Here is a 24,262-nt window from a genome sequence, read left to right as displayed (position 1 = left end):
TCGGTGACGGAAAAGAAGGCAAATTTAGAAGAAATACTCACAAGGTTCATAACCGCGTCCGAGAAAAGACATAATGATCACGATATAGCAATGCAAGAAACCAGAAACATGTTGAGAAATCAGCAAGCTTCCATTCTCAACATTGAGAAACAGCTGGGACAGCTTGCACATCAAGTTTCCTTCTTCATTCCACTCTCTAGCTCCTAACCGCTTCTCTTGCTTCCTTTTGCTTCCGAGCTTCATATTTGGACTGAAAAACATAATTTAACACTTTTAAGTACCTTTTGTCCATAATATGCATAATTTAGCTAATATATGAATAAAAAACTATACTAAATACACACTAAATATGCACATATCAAAATACCTCACACTTGTCTTTTGCTTGCTCTCAAGCAAAACTGAATTTTAACACATTAGAATTATGTATAACAACTCCAATCTAACCCAGCCATTATTCCAAGACCGCAACGCATGCATTTGTGTCTAAAATTTTTCCTAAAGAACCCCCCATATTCCAAATACTCACAATCCTCATAAACATTCGCCCACTCACCCCGAACTATGCTCATTTTATGCAACCCTCCGAATCCATCCTCAGAAAACCTCTTTACCCTCAAGGTATTTTTAATTGAGCAACCCAAGCATACATATTCTAGAAAATTACAATTTTTTCGATACCACTATGAAATTCTTTGAATTCTTCACTTTCTTGATAATTTGATCTTTGATCTCTTTGAATTCACCAACTTGTATTGACCTTTGGTATCTTCAACTTTTTTGGATTTTTTGGAATTTTGATCTTTTGATCTTCACTTTATTTGCTCCAAAATTCTTACAACTTTTTCTTGTAATTCTCTCTTTTTTTTTTACATGTATACCTCACTCTTTTTTTTTCACTCAAAACCCTACATGCTTAAGCAGGGGCGCTCAATCTCAACCTTTATTGGCTAATGATAAAAATTTTCCTGGATACATTTCAGGTTTAGGCTGCTAAGCATATTGCATCCCTCGGGCTGAGCAATGCCGTATTTTTGTCTCATGAATTCACTAGAATAAGGAAACCACAAATGCACTACTCGTCGAGTCTTATAAGTGAGCAAGTGGAACAAGTAGCAGCATCAAATCAGCAGTCCGTCGGTATAAAAAGTGAACGACTCGTCGAGTCTTATGGTGGACTCGTCGAGTACCAGCGCGCCTTCTCAGAATATGTAGAAATACAAGGCGACTCGTCGAGTCAGCTTAGTGCACTCGTCTAGTAGGCCACTGAACGAAAAAACTTGGTATTTTGCAATTGTTTTAGCCTCCAAAAACGTCTCTAACTCTTCCCCAAGTTTAGACTCAATTGCTCATACCCCTAAGGACCGGACTCGACACTTTGATGTTAAAGTTCCGCTTCCTTGACTCGCTTTCACTCGTGATAACATCCATGCTATAACTCTAAACCATCCTAAGCAAGCAATCCTAATCCAATCCTGAAAAATAACTAAAGCATACAATCATTAAACGCAATAAAATCTCAAACAAGTCATACACACCAAATAAGAATATAAAAACAAAACAAAATTTGTTTAATTAAAACACAAAAATCAATCCTCGTCCTCCTCATCATCATTGGCGGCTCCACTTCCTCCGGCTCCACTTCGTCTCGCACCAATCACCTCATCCCAAGATGGAATAAAGGGGTAATTTCCACCATCAATATGTGGGATATGGAAGTGGTCAAAAAGTCGTATATGAGATTGGTTGCTAAAGTTAAGCGCCCTCGCCATTTGATCCTGCATCCGCCTCATCTCCACATTGTACCAATCCATTGGTACGTCTTCATTCTCGACCGAAATCACTGGCGGCTCGTCCTCCACATCCCGCTCTCTTCTTGATCTTACCCTCCTTCCCGGTGCTTCGGGACCAACAACGGGGTCATCATTTGGGATGGCATAATGGCCACCACCATAGTCTTCAATAATCCGTGCTCTTCGGAAAAGAATGGGATTGAATGGAGGTGTCGGGATCAATGTCATGAAGTTCCATGCACCGCGGTTCATCAACCCGAATGAGTTAGCCAATCGGGGGACAAACATCCCACCATTAATACGGGAGGTTTTGCGATCCTTGACCGCACCCTCCGAAAGGTATGAAGCTATACACCAAGGGATGTTGCAAAAGACACCGGGTGTAATTATACTCCATAAATAGAAGACGTCAAGGTTGGAAACCTTGTCATCATCTTTTCTTTGATTGATGGTGGAGGAAATAAGGCGGTGAGTTGGGGATCGGATGCTCCCTTCCTGTGCAGACTTCGGGATGTAAACTTTATTTCCAATGGTATTCCACCAACCCGTGCTTGTAACTCCATCGGGAAATGCCATATGTGCTTGTGCTAAAAAGGCCCGAAAGATGTTTGTTGAAACCAAGGGCTGATCGTAGATCCCTAGTCGGCAGGCAAGATCCACTACCGAGCATTGACGAAATTCTCCCCCGAGGCAGAAACTGAAGCTTGTTGGGTGAAAGACATCCACTCCCCCGGTGAAAGACACCGTGGAGAAAAACTCCAAACAAAGCTCTAAATAGACCGACTCTTGTATGCGGAAGACCCGGCTCCACCCGTCGCAGATCATTGTTTGGCCTTCATGTTGGAACTCCTTTAAAAGGTAAGGAGCTAATTCCTCCTCATATCGAACACTTTGCAGCCACTCCCAATCAATCCTGTTTGGCACATAAACCTCCTTCTTCTTAATATCAGATAGCTTCTTCTTCCATTTTCGCATTGTTGAAGCGGACTCAATTTGCGGGAAGTTTAGCCATGGAAACTCCCCTTGGTTGCCACTTGAAGTTTGTCCCCTTCTGAACATGATGTCTGCAAAATAAACACACAAAACCCAGAAAACACAGAATATAATTAAAAAAAATGTCTCCTGTCTGTAACTCGACTGGACTCGTCGAGTCCAGGCCCGACTCGGCGAGTCGCGCAACCTGCACGAGTCGGTCGACGGGTCACTACAAATTGGACCATAAAACCTGTAAAATCTTTCAAGGGTGTTGTCTCAACACTTAGTATTGATGTATTAAGGCCAAAATAGACACTCAAAACAACTTAATTCATGAAAAATCAAAAACCTAGAAATTTAATACTTCTCAAAAAACGGGGTTTTTTTTTCATGCAATTACTACTATGGATGGCCTTATAATCATGCTCTTAACAAAAAGTAGGAAGAAATTTGTTACCTTTTTGGATTGGGCTTGAGAAATTTGAAAGAACTTGAAGAAGGATGATGAATGCTTGAGAGAGAATGAAAATAGCGGCACCCGACGAGTGTGGTTTGTGAAAACTGATTCTTAGGGTTAAAACCCTACTTACCCAATGTAAAAGTAATTTCGAAAAATTATTTTTTTTTCATTTTTTTTTTTGTAAAAAAAAAAAAATACCGACTCGTCGAGTCGTGGTCAGACTTAATCTTCCAAATCATCGGGCATGTCTGCTTGAGAGTCGTGGGAAGGAGTCTAGCTAATGACTCCTCAAAAAGAAGCGCTTGGCGGGAGGCAACCCGTTATATAGAGTTTGCTTTCTTTTTAGTTTTCTTTTTATTTATTTATTTTCCCTTCGTTTTTAAATCTTAATCTTCCAAATCATCGGGCATGTCTGCTTGAGAGTGTGCATAAGCTAAGTGTGGGGTGAAATGATTTACAATACATAACAAAATTTTGAAAACTATGCATTTTTTTAAGCGACTCGCCGAGTCTGACCACGACTCGACGAGTCCACATGGATTTCAGAATAGAATTGACTTCGCGACCAGACTTGGCGAGTCTGACCACGACTCGACGAGTCGGTATTTTTTTTTTTTACAAAAAAAAAGAAAAAATAATAATTTTTCGAAATTACTTTTACATTGGGTAAGTAGGGTTTTAACCCTAAGAATCAGTTTTCACAAACCACACTCGTCGGGTGCCGCTATTTTCATTCTCTCTCAAGCATTCATCATCCTTCTTCAAGTTCTTTCAAATTTCTCAAGCCCAATCCAAAAAGGTAACAAATTTCTTCCTACTTTCTGTTAAGAGCATGATTATAAGGCCATCCATAGTAGTAATTGCATGAAAAAAAAAACCCGTTTTTTGAGAAGTATTAAATTTCTAGGTTTTTGATTTTTCATGAATTAAGTTGTTTTGAGTGTCTATTTTGGCCTTAATACATCAATACTAAGTGTTGAGACAACACCCTTGAAAGAATTTACAGGTTTTATGGTCCAATTTGTAGTGACTCGTTGACCGACTCGTGCAGGTTGCGCGACTCGCCGAGTCGGGTCTGGACTCGACGAGTCCAGTCGAGTTACAGACAGGAGACATTTTTTTTAATTATATTCTGTGTTTTCTGGGTTTTGTGTGTTTATTTTGCAGACATCATGTTCAGAAGGGGACAAACTTCAAGTGGCAACCAAGGGGAGTTTCCATGGCTAAACTTCCCGCAAATTGAGTCCGCTTCAACAATGCGGAAATGGAAGAAGAAGCTATCTGATATTAAGAAGAAGGAGGTTTATGTGCCAAACAGGATTGATTAGGAGTGGCTGCAAAGTGTTCGACATGAGGAGGAATTAGCTCCTTACCTTTTAAAGGAGTTCCAACATGAAGGCCAAACAATGATCTGCGACGGGTGGAGCCGGGTCTTCCGCATACAAGAGCCGGTCTATTTAGAGCTTTGTTTGGAGTTTTTCTCCACGGTGTCTTTCACCGGGGGAGTGGATGTCTTTCATCCAACAAGCTTCAGTTTCTGCCTCGGGGAGAATTTCGTCAATGCTCGGTAGTGGATCTTGCCTGCCGACTAGGGATCTACGATCAGCCCTTGGTTTCAACAAACATCTTTCGGGCCTTTTTAGCACAAGCACATATGGCATTTCCCGATGGAGTTACAAGCACGGGTTGGTGGAATACCATTGGAAATAAAGTTTACATCCCGAAGTCTGCACAGGAAGGGAGCATCCGATCCCCAACTCACCGCCTTATTTCCTCCACCATCAATCAAAGAAAAGATGATGACAAGGTTTCCAACCTTGACGTCTTCTATTTATGGAGTATAATTACACCCGGCGTCTTTTGCAACATCCCTTGGTGTATAGCTTCATACCTTTCGGAGGGTGCGGTCAAGGATCGCAAAACCTCCCGTATTAATGGTGGGATGTTTGTCACCCGATTGGCTAACTCATTCGGGTTGATGAACCGCGGTGCATGGAACTTCATGACATTGATCCCGACACCTCCATTCAATCCCATTCTTTTCCGAAGAGCACAGATTATTGAAGACTATGGTGGTGGCCATTATGCCATCCCAAATGATGACCCCGTTGTTGGTCCCGAAGCACCGGGAAGGAGGGTAAGATCAAGAAGAGAGCGGGATGTGGAGGACGAGCCGCCAGTGATTCCGGTCGAGAATGAAGACGTACCAATGGATTGGTACAATGTGGAGATGAGGCGGATGCAGGATCAAATGGCGAGGGCGCTTAACTTTAGCAACCAATCTCATATACGACTTTTTGACCACTTCCATATCCCACATATTGATGGTGGAAATTACCCCTTTATTCCATCTTGGGATGAGGTGATTGGTGCGAGACGAAGTGGAGCCGGAGGAAGTGGAGCCGCCAATGATGATGAGGAGGACGAGGATTGATTTTTGTGTTTTAATTAAACAAATTTTGTTTTGTTTTTATTCTTATTTGGTGTGTATGACTTGTTTGAGATTTTATTGCGTTTAATGATTGTATGCTTTAGTTATTTTTCAGGATTGGATTAGGATTGCTTGCTTAGGATGGTTTAGAGTTATAGCATGGATGTTATCACGAGTGAAAGCGAGTCAAGGAAGCGGAACTTTAACATCAAAGTGTCGAGTCCGGTCCTTAGGGGTATGAGCAATTGAGTCTAAACATGGGGAAGAGTTAGAGACGTTTTTGGAGGCTAAAACAATTGCAAAATACCAAGTTTTTTCGTTCAGTGGCCTACTAGACGAGTGCACTAAGCTGACTCGACGAGTCGCCTTGTATTTCTACATATTCTGAGAAGGCGCGCTGGTACTCGACGAGTCCACCATAAGACTCGACGAGTCGTTCACTTTTTATACCGACGGACTGCTGATTTGATGCTGCTACTTGTTCCACTTGCTCACTTATTCTTCCATTTCCATTCTTGAAGATCTTACACTGATTTCCGCGTATGTGGAGCAACCCACACGAGACGAGACACCCAAGGCATGGATGAGATGTTACCATGTCTAAAGTTGATTGAAGATGGAGCTAAATTGAAGATGATCAGCCTCACCACTGCTATCCCAGGGGAGTTTGTTCCAATTCCCTCTTTACTTTAGTATTTTTCTTTATCATGCATAACATGCAATGGGGACATTGCATAAATTAAGTGTGGGGTAGGGGGTTGGTCATATTAGTTGAATTAGAATCTTAGGGGGTTGGTTATATTAGTTGAACTAGAATCCTATTTTAGGTATAATTTTAAATTTTTGCATACCAAAAATGTTGCTTAGGACTTAATTTAGAACATTTTGGTAAAAGTAATTAGGATTCCATGCTAGTATTTTGTTGATGATTGCATGAAAACCCAAATGTTTAGTTGAGCCTATATACGTTGTAGTGCATTTGTGGCTACCTTATTCTAGTGAAATCATGAGACAAAAACACGGCCTTGCTCAGCCCGAGGGATGCAATATGTTTAGCAGCCTAAACCTGAAATGTATCCAGGAAAATTTTTATCATTAGCCAATAAAGGTTGAGATTGAGCGCCCCTACTTAAGCATGTAGGGTTTTGAGTGAAAAAAAAAAAAAAGTAAGGTATACATGTAAAAAAAAAAAAAAAAAAAAAAGAGAGAGAGAGAGAGAATTACAAGAAAAAGTTGTAAGAATTTTGGAGCAAATAAAGTGAAGATCAAAAGATCAAAATTCCAAGAAATCCAAAAAAGTTGAAGATACCAAAGGTCAATACAAGTTGGTGAATTCAAAGAGATCAAAGATCAAATTATCAAGAAAGTGAAGAATTCAAAAAATTTCATAGTGGTATCGAAAAAATTGTAATTTTCTAGAATATGTATGCTTGGGTTGCTCAATTAAAAATACCTTGAGGGTAAAGAGGTTTTCTGATGATGGATTCGGAGGGTTGCATAAAATGAGCATAGTTCGGGATGAGTGGGCGAATGTTTATGAGGATTGTGAGTATTTGGAATATGGGGGGTTCTTTAGGAAAAATTTTAGACACAAATGCATGCGTTGCGGTCTTGGAATAATGGCTGGGTTAGATTGGAGTTGTTATACATAATTCTAATGTGTTAAAATTCAGTTTTGCTTGAAAGCAAGCAAAAGACAAGTGTGGGGTATTTTGATATGTGCATATTTAGTGTGTATTTAGTATAGTTTTTTATTCATATATTAGCTAAATTATCGCATATTATGGACAAAAGGTACTTAAAAGTGTTAAATTATGTTTTTCAGTCCAAATATGAAGCTCGGAAGCAAAAGGAAGCAAGAGAAGCGATTAGGAGCTAGAGAGTGGAATGAAGAAGGAAAAACACTAGAAAAAGCTTCTACTCGTCGAGTCAGATAGCTACTCGACGAGTCCGGTCGAGGAATCAGAAGGATAATGACTCGGGATCCCAGATAGTTATCGCAATACGGGGAATGTGAGAGGGACTCGACGAGTCACTACTTGACTCGACGAGTCGGATCGCTTTTTTAAAGATAACTCCACAGATCGATGAGGGGGAGTTCTGGGACGATTCAGAAGTATCTTGCTACGATTGAGAAGCCTGAAAAACCCTAGAAGACGACGAAGGAAGCTAGAATTCGATTCCGGAGAGTAATTAAGGCAAAATTTCATCATTCCATTTATTCTTTTGTTTATTCATCATGACTAAGCAATTTGACTTTGATTGTTTGCTGTTATTTACTTTAATTATGAGCTAAAACCTTTAGACTTCTGTTTGGGGATACAAAGTTGACAATATGGTTTGATTGATTGGTAGGATTAATTTTAAGTTGGTGAATTTTTGTTATTTTAGCTTGCTAAAGAACCTTGTGTGTGAATTATAATTAATTTTCTGTTAATAGGAAGATAATTGATTAGCATGAACTTCTATTGATTATTGTCCTCATATGATATATTGTGACCACATAGTTATATGTCTAGGATTAATGAATATGAAACTAGAATTAATAAGAAAATTGAGTAAATTCATGTGCGAGCTTGTAAGATGACTATCAAACAAGAGGTTAATTAAAAAGACTAAATTAGTTAACTATTGCAAGTCTAACTTAACCCGAATAATTAATCTAGTAAATATAATTAAATTAAGCAATTGGCCACTGTTTGAGTTAGTTTATTTGCTAAGGATTAGGGTAGTGAACATGAACCTAATCACTTGAATCGGTAACCAACGAAAGAATTAATCCATTGCACTATTACCTTAAAAATCAACCATAAAGTTAACCAAGTTGAACTAAACAGAAGTTCCTTTCCAATTATTGAATCTAGTGAAATTGTTATTTTCTAGCTTTAAATTAGTAATAATTAGTAAGTTTCTAGTCTTGTAAAACTAGAGAACAACCCCTGCTTTTTAATTAACTTAGATTAAATTAGTTTTTAGTTTAATTTGTCGTTCCCTATGTTCGATACCCTGCTTATTTAGCTATACCACAATTGATAGGTTCACTGCCTTTTGTGTGTTATTTGATAATTAAAAGTAGGTTTAAAACTAGTGGGTTTTACACACATCAAAAACCATTAAACCCTTTCAAGTGATTATAAAAATTTCAAACCGAGGACACCAAATCCAAGAAACCAACGAACCCATCCCACCCTATCATAGAAGAAGCAAATATTAAGAGCCGACAACTAGAACAGATTGTGGCCAAGAATTTATCGAGAGAGAAAGAGGGACGTGAAATTTAAGAGATTTTAGGAGAGATAATTAGATGTTACAGAGCTGATCAAATTATCACTTTTTCCACACCCAATTTACCCTTGATATATAGTTTTCTAAAAAGCCCCAAAGACGCAACAGAAATTGATTAATAGATAAAAAAAAAAAAAAAAAAAAAAAAAAAAAAAAAAAAAAACATTTTATCTATTTATCAATTTGGTTTATCAGTTTTCAAATCAATTCAAACTACATTGAAATTTGGTTTTCAGTTCCAACTAGAGGGGTTTGAATTTTGTTCAGTTTGGTTTTCGATTGACAAAAAAAATTTCAAAACGAAGAAACTAATTCGAAAAAATCGACGAACTCATAAACTTAACCAATTCCCACCCTATCCAAGAAAAGGCAAACATTGAGAGCCAACAAATAGAACAGATTGTGGCTGAGAATTTATCGAGAGAAAAAGAGATAAATTAAATTTAGCGAGATTTTAGGGAGATAATAAGATCAAATTAATCACTTTTTCCATACCTAATTTTACCATTGAAATATTGTTTTCTACAAAGCAACTCATTAGGTTCATTTTATTTTAATGTTTCTTAAAAGTATTAATAAAATCTACACACAATAAAAATAAAAAGACCGGTAATCTTACAAAGACAAATGATGCAAGAAAATAATGTAAAATCATCGTATTTTTGCAAAAATACGACATAAACATTATTGTCATCTAAATTTGAATATTGAATGGCAGTATCTTCTTAAAAATCTAAAATAGAAAATACATGTGGTTCTTTAACTAGGTGAAGCCAATAAAAATAAAAAAGTCAAAAATATTCATGGTGGTCTAAATCACGCCAAGCCAATAAAAACGACCGGTTTCATACCTCATGGAGTAAATAGTGTAGAAACTTCAATGCTAAAAGTTCCACACCCACGCTTTATCAACGTCATCTAAATTTGAATATTCAATGGCACTAATATGGGCGTGCTAAAAGTTCCACACCAACGCTTTATCAACGTCGTGGAGTAAATAGTGTAGGAACGTCAACGCTCGTTTTTGCCTTATCGGACGATGGTTGTAGCTAGCAACTGTTGGCGGGATGTCAACCTTATAAATCAATATCGTCGATCTATACCCAACATTCCATGTTTCATACGGATTAACGGTTATAACACAGAGGACATTGACTACGATATACAGTCTTAATTTGGTTATAAACATAGCCCATGCAGCTTAGGAAATGATCCTAACTCATGTGGATTTCAGACACAAACATATCTCATATACAAAACACGTGTGTGTTGGATCCTAACGATGTGTCTACGCATCCTAATCATAAACTTTTAGTTATAAGGTTTTGAATACTTATAATTTTATTATTATTTAGGAACAATATTTGATTGGAGTATTTAAGTATTTGAGATTCGTAAGACTTAAAGGATTTCCACATTCTATTGTCTGTCATGACAAAATTTGGACAACATAACAACTGCTTTTGTAACATTTTCCAGGTTTCAACCAATGTGAAACTAACAATTTCCATAGAAATCGATAAGTTACATAATTGATACGATACATAATTTCTTTAGGTAACGATTCTTAAAATCCGAAAATCAATTCTGTTATTATATGCGACAAATTTCGCAATTTTAGTAAAAATGATTTATATGCATCCTCCCCCAAATCATCAAAACTTCATTAAACCCGCATGTATTCTCCTCAAATATTAAAACTATAAAAGAAAGGTCATAGAAACTCACTTTCGATGTCTGATCTTGATCTAGGTTCGTTTTTGTGAAGCTTTACATGTGAAACCACCAAATAACCATTCTTGAACTTTGAAACATTTTTGGGACTATATTTGTAATGATTTTAATCAAAAGGGCTGCTTTAAATCTTATATAATGATTGGAAGGGTTGTTTTGGTCAATAACTACCAAATGGAGGGTTGTTTTGATCATGTTAATACAATAAGGGGTTGATTTGTAAGAACTTAAACCAATGGGGGCTGATGTTGATTAATTAATAAAAGTGAGGGGTTATTTTTGGGGAAATCAATACCAACAAAGGGGTGGGGTCTTCGTCGTCAAAATATCAAGAAAGAAAAAAAAACACGAATGGAAAGCAGTAATGGGAAACTCCGGTAGTGGATTCAACTGGAAAAGGAAAAAGAAGGTTGGTCTCAAGATGGCTAGGCAATGATGGTGGAGCTTGGTCCGATGATGGCAGATCATCAAGGGAGGAGAAGCCATCGAGACCGATGATCCTCTTGGTCTCATTGATCTCGTCGCCGGCAGAAAACGTGAAGGGATGGGCAAGGCATATAGCGGAGGTTGTCGGCTTGCATTTTTTTCTCAACAGGAAGCTCCTAGTAAAGCTGTTTTTGACGCCTGAACAAAAAAAAAGTCTGGTATGGCTTGCTTGTCGATAAGGAGAGGGGGTGGTGGCTGGAACGGAGGCAGCAACATCCTCCCTTTGGTTTCGTTTTTCCGACAAGGATAAAGAGATGAGAGAAAGACGAGAGGATAGAGGAACGAAGAGAAACCAATAAAATAAAAATAAAAGTGTCCTCTTAGCTTTCATTTGAAGCCATTTCCTACATTATTGAAGTCAATGTTAACCTTATGGTGGATATTATAGGTTCTAACATGTATAATATATTTTGTGATATAAATTCCGTTTTTCGAATCTCGTGTTATAAAATCACGATACGTAATTTTTTTTCTGAAAGAGCTTGCTTACTGTCTTAGGTATACTCGATGCAGAAATTTATTTTTAACGTCACAAATAGAATTAAATTTTGGTGATTTTCGATTTGATCCTCAACGATAGACGGTTTGTAGAGCTGTTTGAGACGTTCTAAAAGTAATGATGAGTATAATATCTTTAATATACAGTATAAACATAAAATTACACACAATTGATCTTTAATACATATCGGTTCGCGATGGTTTGACCGTCAAATTTTAACTAATTTTTACACAAACTAAACCGACAACCATTATTGTACCGGTGTTGGCACCTCCTGGATTATCCCTCCGGTATAAGAATATTCTTCAAACCGCCTCCATGTACATATTCTTCTACATGCACATACATATTCTTTTAGGTTTGATATAAGGCATTGGCTTCTAAGGGTTTCTTCACTAGCATCTCTTCGAATTCTACTTTTGCGAAGCAACAGTCAATGCTCTTGACATGGGTATCTTATACCTATGTAACATGTCGTTCGAGGTGTGGTAGTTATCAATGGCTTGGGGTTTTACCACTCTGATGTCACACATATTACCCTATTTGCCACATTGTAGCATTGGTTTGTTGAAAACCATGCATTTTGTTTTTATCAACACAGAGCATTGCCTCCTTGTCAACAGAGTTGACAATGACATCTAACTTACCCTGCCAAAAGCTACGACTAAACGGATATTGGTACACAAAATCCACATCAAATAGAAGATGTTTGTCAGGGATGTCGCAGAAGCAACAATTTTTGATTTTAACTGCCCAATGTTACACCCACGATACAATAACTGTTTGCTTAGTTGCTTGTTGACAACTACATTTGGATATGCAACTATCAACATCCTTTCTCGACCACATGATACCCTCATTAATGCTAGGCTCTTTGCGAACTTGCACCTCAAGGAACCACACCCTGTAAGAAGAATCTTGGAATTGAGTTCCAAACATTACAATTTGTCCCTCATAACGACTATTGATAGGCTTAATGCATGTCATCGGGTACCAAGGGAACCCCAGGAAGAGACATGGTCGAGTGAAAGTAAAAGAGCTGAAAACATTATTATATTAAGTGTCAGATTGAATAAAAACATAACTATGATGCTCTGAAACAGAAAGATAAAAAAAGGAATGTGATGAATTAACCTAGTGAATGAGGCAAAACATTGTAGACAATGTCATTTCCACATCTTGAGTAATGATTCCACCAAAAATGATACATGAGCCCCACAGGCAAAACCACACAGTTGCTTATACTTAAATTTGACACTTGAGATCAAGGCTCTTGTGATATCGCCGCGTACCAAATCTACTGAACTATCATCCAATTCCACTTCTTGAGCACTCTTGTTTAGTTCTTTCAGAATATGAACAAACCTATGTCCACTATCTTCTAATGAAGCCATTGGAAAGCATCCCATATATCTGTATGACAGAAGCGTAAATGGATTCATGGTGATTGAAGTTGGGGTCGCTAAAACCAAATAATTTTGAATGTCTATGGTTCTCTCTTAAAGTCCTAAAATGATACATCGCTGACTTCTTGACCCCTTCCTACATATGGCTCATAGTTCTTGGCGTTTTATTTAATATAGAATGACTTGTTATTAGGTTGACAACTTTTCTTCTCGAAGATCTCTCATCCGAAGATTTCTCGAAGTAACTCGACGAGTCGTTTGGTTTCATGTCGAAGGGGCTGCTGATTTGATGCTAATTAGAGTACCACTTGACTATTTATTCTTTCCATATTGATTCTTGAAGATATTATACTGTTTTCCGCGTTTTTGGAGCGACCCACACGAGATTTGCCGCCCAAGGCATGGATGAGATGTTACCATGTCTAAAGTTAATTGAAGTTGGAGCTAAAATGAAAGTGATCAACCTATCCACTGCTATCCCAGGGGAATTTGTTCCAATTCCCTCTTTAGTTTCTTTTTATGTTTTTATTATGCTTAATATGCAATGAGGGCATTGCATCAAATAAGTGTGGGGTAGGGGTTGGTTACATAATAGAAAATTTAGAGTCTTAATTTAGGCTAATTTTAAAATTTTGCATACCAAAAATATTACTTAGGACTTTATTTAGAAAATTTTGGTAAAAGTAATTAGGACTCCAGGTTAGAGTTGTGTTGATAATTGCATGATAACCCAAATGTTTAGTTGAGCCTATATACGTTCTAGTGCATTTGTGGCTTCCTTATTCTAGTGAAATCATGGGACAAAAACACGACCCTGCTCGGCCCGAGGGATGCAATATGTTTAGCAGCCTAAACTTGAAATGTATCCAGGAAGATTGTTATCATTAGCCAATAAAGGTTGAGGTTGAGCGCCCCTGCTTAAGCATGTAGGGATTTGAGTGAAAAAAGAGAGGTACATGTTAAAAAAAAGAGAGAGAGAGAGAGAGAGAGAGAGAGAGAGAGAGAGAGAGAATTACAAGAGAAATTGTATGAATTTTGGAGCAATTAAAGTGAAGATCAAAATATCAAAATTCCAAGAAATCAAAAAGTTGAAGATACCCGAAAATCAAACAATAAAGGTGGTGAATTCAAAGAGATCAAAGCAAATATCGAAGAAGAGATGAATTCAAAAGAGCTCCATAGTGGTATCAAAAAGTTGTAATTCTAGATTATGTATGCTCGGGTTGCTCAATTAAAAACACCTTGAGGGTAAGAGGTTTTCTGCGGATGGATTTGGAGGGTTGCATAAAATGAGCATAGTTCGGGATGAGTGGGCAAATGTTTATGAGGATTGCGAGTATTTGGAGTATGTGAGGTCTTTAGGAAAAATTTTAGACACAAATGCATGCGTTGCGGTCTTGGCATAATGGCTGGGTTAGATTGGAGTTTTTATATATGATTCTAATATGTTTAAAATTCAGTTTTGCTTGGGGGCAAGCAAAAGACAAGTGTAGGGTATTTTGATATGTGCATAATTAGTTCATATTAAGTATACATTTTTACTCATTTATTAGCTAAATTATTGCATATTATGGACAAAAAGTACTTAAAAGTGTTAAATTATGTTTTTCAGTCCAAAGATGAAGCTCGGAAGCGAAAGGAAGCGGTAGAAGCAGTGAGAAAGATCAAGGAAGAAATAAAGAAGGAAAAACACTTAAAATGGCTTTGACTCGGCGAGTAGGGGTGACGACTCGACGAGTCCGATCGAAGGATCGAGAAGATAATGACTCAGGATCCCAGAAGGCTATCACAATACGGGGAATGTGAGAGGGACTCGACGAGTCACCACATGACTCGACGAGTCGATTCGTATATTTAAAGATAATTCCACAGATCGATAGAGAAGAGTTCTGGGACGATTTAGAAGTACTTTGCTACGATTGAGAAGCCAGAGAAACCCTAGAAGACGACGAAGGAAGCTAGAATTCAATTCCGGAGAGTAATTGAGGCAAAATTTCATCATTCCATTTATTCTTTTGTTTTATCATTATGATTAAGCAATTTGACTTTGTTTGTTTGCTGTTACTTACTTCAATTATGAGCTAAAACCTTTAGACTTCTGTTTGGGGATACAAAGTTGACAATATGGTTTGATTGATTGGTAGGATTAATTCCAAGTTGGTGAATTTTTGTTATTTTAGCTTGCTAAAGAACCTTGTGTGTGAATAATAATTAATTTTCTGTTAATAGGAAGATAATTGATTAGCATGAACATCTATTGATTATTGACCTCATATGCTATGTGATCACTATGCTATATGTCTAGGATTAATGAATATGAAACTAGAATTAATAAGAAAATTGAGTAAATTCATGTGCAAGCTTGTAAGATGACCATCAAACAAGGAGTTAATTAAAAGAATAAATTAGTTAACTATTGCAAGTCTAACTTAACCCGAATAATTAATCTAGTGAATATAATTAAATAAGACAATTGGCCACTGTTTAAGTTAGTTTATTTGCTAAGGATTAGGGTAGTGAACACGAATCTAATCACTTGAATTGGTAACCAACGAAAGAATTAATCCATTGCACCATTACCTTGAAATCAACCATAGAGTTAACCAAGTTGAACTAAACAGAAGTTCCTTTCCAATTATTGAATCTAGTTAAGTCGTTATTTTTTAGTCTTAAATTAGTAATAGTTAGTAAGTTTCTAGTCTTGTAAAACTAGAGAAAACCCCTACTTCTTAATTAACTTAGATAAAATTAGTTTTTAATTTAATTTGTCGTTCCCTGTGATCGATACCCTGCTTATTTAGCTATACCACAATTGATAGGTTCACTGCCTTTTGTGTGTTATTTGATAATTAAAAATAGGTTTAAAACTAAGTGAGTTTGCACACATCACCCCCCATAATAACAGAACGTAGGAGGAGCATTACAAAAGAAAGAACTGACAGATATTAAAAGATCATAAAGATAAAAGACATCAACGAATAACTTAGTATTGGGGTGCTTTGGTTTGTTCTTCCTTCTGCTGAAAACGAATGTGTCCTTGGGCCTATAATATTTTTCCAGAAAAACTAAAAATGGAGAGCAAACTTTAGAAAACATGCGGAAAATAGCTTTATACTTTCAAAAAATCTTATTTTTCAAAAAAATAGATATGAAGATTATCAAAATTTGATGCTAAAAGTGTTAACTTCTGCACATCTTTCATGTATTTTCCAGAAAAACCAAAAATGGAGAGCAAACTTTAGAAAACATGCAGAAAATAGCATTGTACTTTCAAAAAATCTTATTTTTCAAAAAAAAATAGATATGAATCAAAATTTGATGCTAAAAGTGTTGATTTCTGCACATCTTTCAAGTATTTTCTACTAAAATCAAAAATGGACAGCAGACTTTAGAAAATATGCAGAAAATAGCATTGTATTTTTAAAAAAAAATCTTATTTTTCTAAGAAAGACATATGAAGATAATCAAAGTTTGATGCTACAAGTGCTAGTTTCTGCATATCTTTTAAATATTTTCCAGAAAAAACAAAAATGGACAGCAAACTTCCGAAAACATACAGAAATATACATTGTTCTTTCAAAAAAAATTATTTTCTAAGAAATAGATGGGGCTAATGTCACTCTAGCCCAACCAACAATCTGGTTTTGTTTTAAATGGTCATTCACGTTTTTTTTTGTAGTTTAAGGGCATACAGTAAAAACTATTTTTACTGGCTAAAAGAAGGCTTTGACTTGTAATTGTTGGTTTCTTTAATGATATCATTTTTTTCACTAAATAAAGAATTTAAATTAGATTCCACCTCAAAAATTCAAGTCAAAGTATCACCACTGTTACTCTTCAGCTTATCTTCTCCATTCGCCCACCTCAAGAACTAGCAAGATAGTGTTTCATCTCATCCAAGGTTTTAAAAATCGTTCGAGGCGTACGCCTCGAGGCGCGCCTCGAGGCGAGGCAGACGAAAAACGATTCTGAGGCTACGCTTCTTAGGGGGAGAATGAGGCGCACGCCTCAGTCTTGTGAGGCGGTGAAAAGCGGTCCGAGGCGGGGCGTTCCGAGGCGAGGCGTAAGAGGCGTTCTGGGTTTTTTTTTTTTTTTTTTTTGACTTTTTGACCTTAGAAATCACGTGATATCTTTACTTGACCTAATTTTTCTCTAGCCGTCACTCCTTATTCTCTCGTTTCTTCTTTCTTTTCTCTTCTCGTTTCTTCTTACTCCCCCTGTTAACTGTTGTTAGCCAAATCGAACATGGTCATCAACTTGTGAGTTAAAATCGAGGTTGTTCCCCGCTTCTTACTCCCCCTGTTAACTATTATGCATTTGTTTTTACTAATTTGGCATGATTTGAAGACTATTATGAATTTTAGTATCTTTTTATTTTTGGGATGATGACATTAAGTAAGACTGTTATGTTTGAAATTGGACTTTAGTATGTTTTTTTATGATTAATATAATATATTATTATTATTTTATTCCGCCTCGAGGCTTACGCCTCATTTCGCCTCGAGGCTTACGCCTCGTGAGGCGAGGGGTAAACGCCTTGAGGCCCGATTCCGTATTTTAAAACCTTGATCTCATCTTAAGAAGCTCTTTTTGTTTCTTTTATTTTCTTGACGTATACTGGTACTTTGAAAATTTATTTGATTTTGAGGTGAGTATGAAAAAGGAAGTAATGGTGGATATAAGTGGAGTGATTAAATCGATTATTATTGTTTTTACTCTGAAGATGGATGGTGAAGGCTTTGTAAGATTAAATCATGGAGGAGCTCCATCATGATCAATATTTCTTTGCTTCCTCTTTTTCTTTTTGGTTCATTTTACTAGGAATCTCTTCCATCTTTGTCTTTTCTATTTTTATAGTTTTTGTTATTGTTCATCTTAAATCTGGTGGTGAGTATGAGAAAGGTCTTTTTTTTGTCACTTCCAAAATCATGATTTTGCATTGATCGATCCATAGCTTGTTAGGTTTTTTTCCAGAAAAAAAACAAAAATTGGCAGCAAACTTTAGAAAATATGGAGAAAACAACATTGTACTTTCAAAAAATCTTGTTTTCTAAGAAACAGATATGAAGATGATCAAAGTATGATGCTACAAGTGCTATTTCTACATATCTTTCAACCATTTTCCAGAAAAAAACAAAAATGGGTAGCAGACATTAGAAAACATGCAGAAAATAGCATTGTATTTTCAAAAAAAAATATATTTTCTAAGAAATAGATATGAAGATGATTAAAGTTTGCTGCTACAAGTGCTAGTTTCTGTATATCTTTCAAATATTTTCCAGAAAAACCAAAAATAGACAGCAAACTTTACAAAAACATGCAGAAAATAGCATTTTACTTTCAAAAAATCTTATTTTTCTTAGAAATAGATATGAAAAGGATCAATATTTGACCTATGTTATTTAACATTTCTTCAAGGTCATCATCATTTAAATCATCACTAGCCCCATCAACTTATATATCATCATTCATCATCCGACAGATTATATGACTCACCATGATACATCCACCTAACATAACTAACAACAATTCCCATTTGCATCAAATGTGAGAATATAGTTGTTCTATTATGATGTCGAAAATTGTTTCATATTTTGCAAGGGCATGGAACTTTTGACAACACTTCTTTATCACAATATGAAAAATTAAGCAATTCAATCACACCCAACTCATATCTTGGGTCCTTTGTCCTGTAAACTATTTTCATCCAAGACTTGTCCATATGCAATGATAAAAGAAAATTTCTTGAAAAGAGTATAAATGTATAATGACAATGATATAATTTAAGAAAACTCAAGTGGGATAGTTAAATTGAGCAATAAGTTAATCTAAATTTTGTATATGAGATAGAAACTAAAATGTACTACTAACTTACAGATCTATTGAAGATAAACTAGCATGCCAAATAGTCTAAAGTAGAATCTGGAAGTTGTGAAGTTTAATAACTCTTTTATGTTATACATGTAATTACTTATTGAGGCCTCACAGATTTCATGACTCTTAAATAAAGAAAGATTACTTACAACATATTTATCTGTGTGCAGGCCTTGGAGAGGGAGGAAATCATGAAAAAAATATCAAAAAGTTACGAGCTGGAAGAGATAATCTCCCTTCAGAATGTTTTTCTTTATATCAGCCAAAACAACCAAATTAAAATATTAAAAAAAATGATACATTTTCTGATGTGAGAGAGATGGTTTGAGAATGAATAGTGGAATTTGGATTTCCGTTGTGATTGATGAAAGAGAAGTATGGAGATAACATGAGAGCATGGTTCGAATTCAACAGTTTGGTAGAATGGCAGAATAAACAAAAATGCAGCTGATTGTAAACTATGTGCTAATTTAATGATAGGAAATCAAAGCTTTTCTGTTTGTTAAGAAGGTCATGTTTCAAGTTGCTATGATTTTAGCTACTATTTGGTTGAATGGAATCAAGGATCCGATTGATTAGCAATTGATAATTTGATTAGCAGGGAAGTGATGTATGCCACATGAGAGCAGTACCTGTTTGACTTCGAGTGGAGAACAGAGGTGCGTCGATGGGAGGGTGTGAACCGGCGACGATTGACCGGATACGATGGACCGGCGACGCAGGTGCCGAACTGCCGATGGTTTGTGTGGCGGCTGTCGATTTAGGGCAAAGAGGAGAGAAGTGTTGACGAGAGGCTGGGTGACTTTTCACTCTAGAGTTTGAACATTACGATAAAAATAGAAAATGGACGTCTCAAACCTTTTCCTCTAAGACAACAGAAAGATTTATGAAACGCCTCCAGAGTAATTTTAGGTCGCGTATACGGTATACCTTATCAGGTAGTATAATAAATATGTTTGATAAAAAGGGTTTTGATTAGGGTGGCAAATGCGTAGGAGTGAGCAAACCCAAAACAAGAAACCGAGAAACCGACTAAAACCGAAAAAACCGAAACCGAAACAAAACCGACTGTTAGGGTTTAAATTTTTTAGAAACCGAAAAATCGGGTTCAGTTTCGGTTTTTACATAGAAACCGACCCATATCTAAACTCATAAAACCGACCCACTAAACTCATAAAACCGAACCATGTACATATTAAAAAAAAACACACAATATTTAATATTACAAGCCTAAATGTGGCTAATTTGTAAATCGCATCCAGTTCTCACTTAGCGGCAACGCCGTTGCTCATCTCACCTCCCCCGATCGAAGACGACGATGCAAGTACACTCCAGTAGCAAGAGCTCCGACGAGCTCAACCCTGTTCCCAAACCGTCGGCGCCACCCTTCCAAGTTCCAAAGCTGCTAGCCCGCTACGCCTCCGACGATTCCTTCTCGCTTCTCAGGTTCAGTTTTCAAATTTCTCCCTGATAGCTTTTCAGTTTCTCACTTCTTGGTTACAATTGCTTTTCAGTTTTTCACTTCTTGATTGTGTGTTTGGTTGTAATAGATTATTTGGTTGTAAAACTCATTTTTTTGAAGTATTTAACTTCAATTAGGTGTTTTTTGAATTATTTAACTTATTGCTCCATTTCTGAAAAATGGGTTTAAACCCAAAACCCATGGATTTAAACGCAGAAACCGTAAGTGTATGGGTTGAACCCAAGAAACTGAGAAACCGCCCAAACCGATATCAGAACCCGAGAAACCGAACCGACCAGAAACCGATCCTATTGGGTTCTGAAAACCAGAAACCGATCATTTACGGGTTGGGTTGGGTTGGGGTCCAAAACCGACCCAAACCGACCCACGCACACCCCTAGCAAATCGGCAATCGTGTCGTGTTTTTGTCTGACACGACACGACACAACACGACAAGGTTTTATTTAACACAAACACGACACGACGCGATCTCGGGTTTTTTTAACTAACACGAAAACGAACCGATTAAAAAACGACAAACACGACACGACACGACAAAGATAACATGAAATAACAACTAATGTATTTAATTAATATTTATTCATACAAAACACAAAAAACACGAAAAGCATGACAAAAAATGTTAAATCGTGTCAATTTCGTGTCAAATTTTGAACACGACACGACAAGACGTCATGTTTTTTACACTTGACACGAACACGAATTCGAATTTCAATTTCGTCTCAGTTTCGTTTCGTGACATGTATTTTTGTCGTGTCTTTCATCAATTGTCACCCCTAGTTTTGATTAGTTGTAGATGAGTGCATAAAAAGTAAAAACTTAGTTAAAGACTAGTCAAATAAAATGTCTTAAAATTATGTTTAAAGAAAACAAAGCTCAAAGTTGTTTTTGAAAATAGGAGTTTTTTCCATAGTAGGGTTATAGACAAAACTATTTTCCATTCTAGTATACATTTAAAACTATTTACCTTTTTAGTATTTTTTTTCATTTTTGTTTAATTTTTCAGTTTTTCTTAATGTTTTTTTTATTTTAAATATATCCAACTTTTCTCCGTTTCTTTTTTATTTCACATTTTTACTGTTTTTCTAAATAATAATTTTTTTTCAAACTTTTACTGTTTTTTTTGAATAAAAATTTATATTTATGTTTTTTATTTTTGTTTTTTATTTTAAATATCTATTTTTTTACATACAATTTTTTAGCCATCATAAAATTAAACATACAATATATTTTAAGATGTAAAACTCGAACATTACAAACAAAATGTTTTTAAGGTAAAAAACACTCAACACTGTTTGATACAAAAAAAAACACCACAATTAAAAAAAATCCAATATTGTTTGTTACAAAAAGAAAAACACCACAATTAAAAAAAAAAACTCCAATATTGTTTGTTACAAAAAGAAAAACATCACAATTAGCTTGAACTTGAGCCGATAACAGATCCTTACCTGTAAAAACGATTAAAAAAAATAAAATAAAATAAGAGAATAGCCACAACAATACCATAAAAAAATATTATATGTTTAATTACCTTGGCTTAGACGGACACCGTTTTCGATTATGACCCGGTTGCCTACAAATTCCACAAAGAGTGACATTTCTTCGTTCTTTAATATCCATACCATTTTTTAATCTTGTTGAACGAGGCCGGCCTTTTTTATTCCGTAATAATTCTAAATTTGGAAGTAATGCATTAAATGGTGATTGTGGCCAATATGCTTCATGAGGAAGCGGGGAGAACTCAGATGTCCAAGTAGCACAATAATATACAATCGAGTAACATTTATCAACATATTGCCAACTATTTAAATGTCTCCCACTTACCACATGTGCAAGTTTTTTGTTCCAAATTAACTACTTGCACATTTCGACCTTTTTGTGTTATCAACTCAAATATACCTTTTTCTCGATTAAAAGATCTCAAGGAATGTGCACTTGCTTTTGCCATCAAAGCTACTTGTTTTGCAATAACATGTGGAGTATGTGCATCTCCATTAGCTAGAGAACTAGATCCTAAAGGACGTCTCACCTCAAAATAATGCACCATTCTATAGAATGTAAGTTGCACACAAGCTGTGATTGGTAAAAAACGAGCACCTTTAAGTACACTATTGAGAATCTCTGACAAATTTGTTGTGACTAACCCATATCTCCTGCCACCATCATATGCAAGTGTCCATCTATTAAGTGGATGGCTCTCCAAACAATGTCGAGCATGTGGATTTAGCTTTCCAATTTCTTCCATGATGGAGTTGAACTTTCGAATTTGATTCTGACTCCCGGCACGATAAGCTAAAGCTTTCAACACTGAATTATGAAACTTGTCATAAAAGTTGTTGATGAAATGTCGTAAACAATACCTTTAAAAAAATGTAAGTTAATGAAGCAAGTTATTGAAATGTCATAAACAATAATTAAGAAATATAATAATACCTATGAAAACTACGTGGCTCTAACCATGGAGATCCATGCTCATTGACAGCCTTAAGGATTCCCCCATGACGATCCGATATTAGACATATGCCTTCACGGTCTTTCACCACATGATTCTTGACATGAGAAAGAAACCAATTCCAAGTATTATAAGATTCATTTTCTACAATAGCAAATGCAAGTGGCAAAATCTGATTATTACCATTAACTCCCATTGCAATGAGCATCTTACCTGTGTACTTACCATACAAGTGTGTACCATCAATGCTAATCACCGGTCGACAATAATGAAACCCTTTGATAAAGGGAGCAAAAGCCCAAAAAACACGCCTAAATTCAACTTCATCTACATCGGTTGATCTTGAAACACACCGTTCAACAATAGTTCCTGGATTGAACTTTTGAAGTGCACCTAGATATTTTGGTAAAGCGACATAAGACTCTTCCCAATTTCCAAACACATATTCAATTGCTTTTTGCTTTCCAACCTAAAACTTCTTATATAAAGGAGTATAGCCTAGTGTTTCAACTATTTCAGCTCTCAAAGCAGGAATACTGATAGAAGTTTGTGCTTTTATAAGGTGCCTAGTTTCCATAGCAATCAAGCTTGCATCTAGGTTCACATGATCTTGAGAAAGCTTATAGTGCAAACAAGTATGTGGACCGGTATAAATTGTGATTTCAAAATATCCACTACGTTTACGTTTACTTGCATGAAGTTTCCATTTGCAACCAGATTGTAAGTATAACTTGCATCTTAGAGTCAAAATACTTGGGCGTTAGTTAATGACCTCAAATTGTCTATGTGTCCTAATGCAATGGATCTTGATTGCTCTAACAAGTTCTTATGTATCCTTGAAAGAATCTTTTCCCAACTCTCGTGTGAAATCATTCTTACTCGTTGATTGCGACACAATCCAATTGTCATCAATATTCAAATTTGTTCCATCCATATTAGTAAAAGTTGAAGGTACTTCAACATTGTTGTCAAAAGGTGCTTCTTCATCATTTTCCTCTCCAATTTCATCTTCCAAATTTTCATGTAACTCATTTTCATTGTCTATATTCATCATATTAGTTATAATAGCAGCTTGAGAGATTATAAAAATCATCATTGTCAATTATGTCTATAATAGAATTCATCTACAAAACAAATAAAAACAAACAAAAACTAATAAAAAAAAACTAATAGAATTCATCTACAAAAGAAATAAAAACAAACAAAAACTAATCAAAAAACTCATCATGTCATCTATGACAACAAGAAAAAAGAAACAAAAACTAATCAAAAATTGCTTATATCATCTATGACAAGAAAAAAGAAACAAAAACTGATCAAAATTTGATTATATCTTCTATGACAACAAGTAAAAAGAAACAACTAATCAAAAATTGATCAT

At 36.0% G+C, this 24,262-nt stretch overlaps 2 protein-coding genes across 5 annotated transcripts; both read right to left on the bottom strand.

The window, feature by feature from the left end:
- Positions 1 to 1,487: 1,487 nt before the first annotated feature.
- LOC111913047 (uncharacterized) lies at positions 1,488 to 20,384 on the bottom strand. 4 transcript variants are annotated; one of them, XR_008223687.1, is made up of 3 exons: positions 19,576 to 19,869; positions 12,798 to 13,076; positions 11,293 to 12,702 (listed from the first exon to the last, which is right to left on the bottom strand). XR_008223687.1 is itself a non-coding variant. In XM_042902177.2 (2 exons), exon 2 carries the CDS (start codon positions 2,850 to 2,852, stop codon positions 1,590 to 1,592), a length of 1,263 nt encoding a protein of 420 aa, XP_042758111.2. In that variant the 5' UTR covers positions 2,853 to 2,857; positions 19,576 to 20,243; the 3' UTR covers positions 1,488 to 1,589. The 4 variants fall into 4 exon arrangements, 1 of the variants encoding a protein (XP_042758111.2); XM_042902177.2 differs by lacking the exons at positions 11,293 to 12,702; positions 12,798 to 13,076 and adding an exon at positions 1,488 to 2,857 and having other exon boundaries at positions 19,576 to 20,243; XR_008223686.1 differs by having other exon boundaries at positions 11,293 to 13,076; positions 19,576 to 20,384.
- A 1,327-nt stretch (positions 20,385 to 21,711) lies between these two features.
- LOC111913041 (uncharacterized) lies at positions 21,712 to 23,935 on the bottom strand. The gene is made up of 6 exons (XM_023908763.1): positions 23,761 to 23,935; positions 22,887 to 23,304; positions 22,254 to 22,789; positions 21,961 to 22,002; positions 21,825 to 21,877; positions 21,712 to 21,717 (listed from the first exon to the last, which is right to left on the bottom strand). Exons 1-6 carry the CDS (start codon positions 23,933 to 23,935, stop codon positions 21,712 to 21,714), a joined length of 1,230 nt encoding a protein of 409 aa, XP_023764531.1.
- Between the last annotated feature and the right edge of the window lie 327 nt (positions 23,936 to 24,262).

The sequence above is a fragment of the Lactuca sativa genome, chromosome 5, assembly GCF_002870075.4.
Source record: "Lactuca sativa cultivar Salinas chromosome 5, Lsat_Salinas_v11, whole genome shotgun sequence".
NCBI lineage: Eukaryota > Viridiplantae > Streptophyta > Magnoliopsida > Asterales > Asteraceae > Lactuca > Lactuca sativa.
The sequence above is the reverse complement of the archived record's forward strand: the minus strand, read 5'-3'. Positions and strand labels throughout refer to the sequence as shown.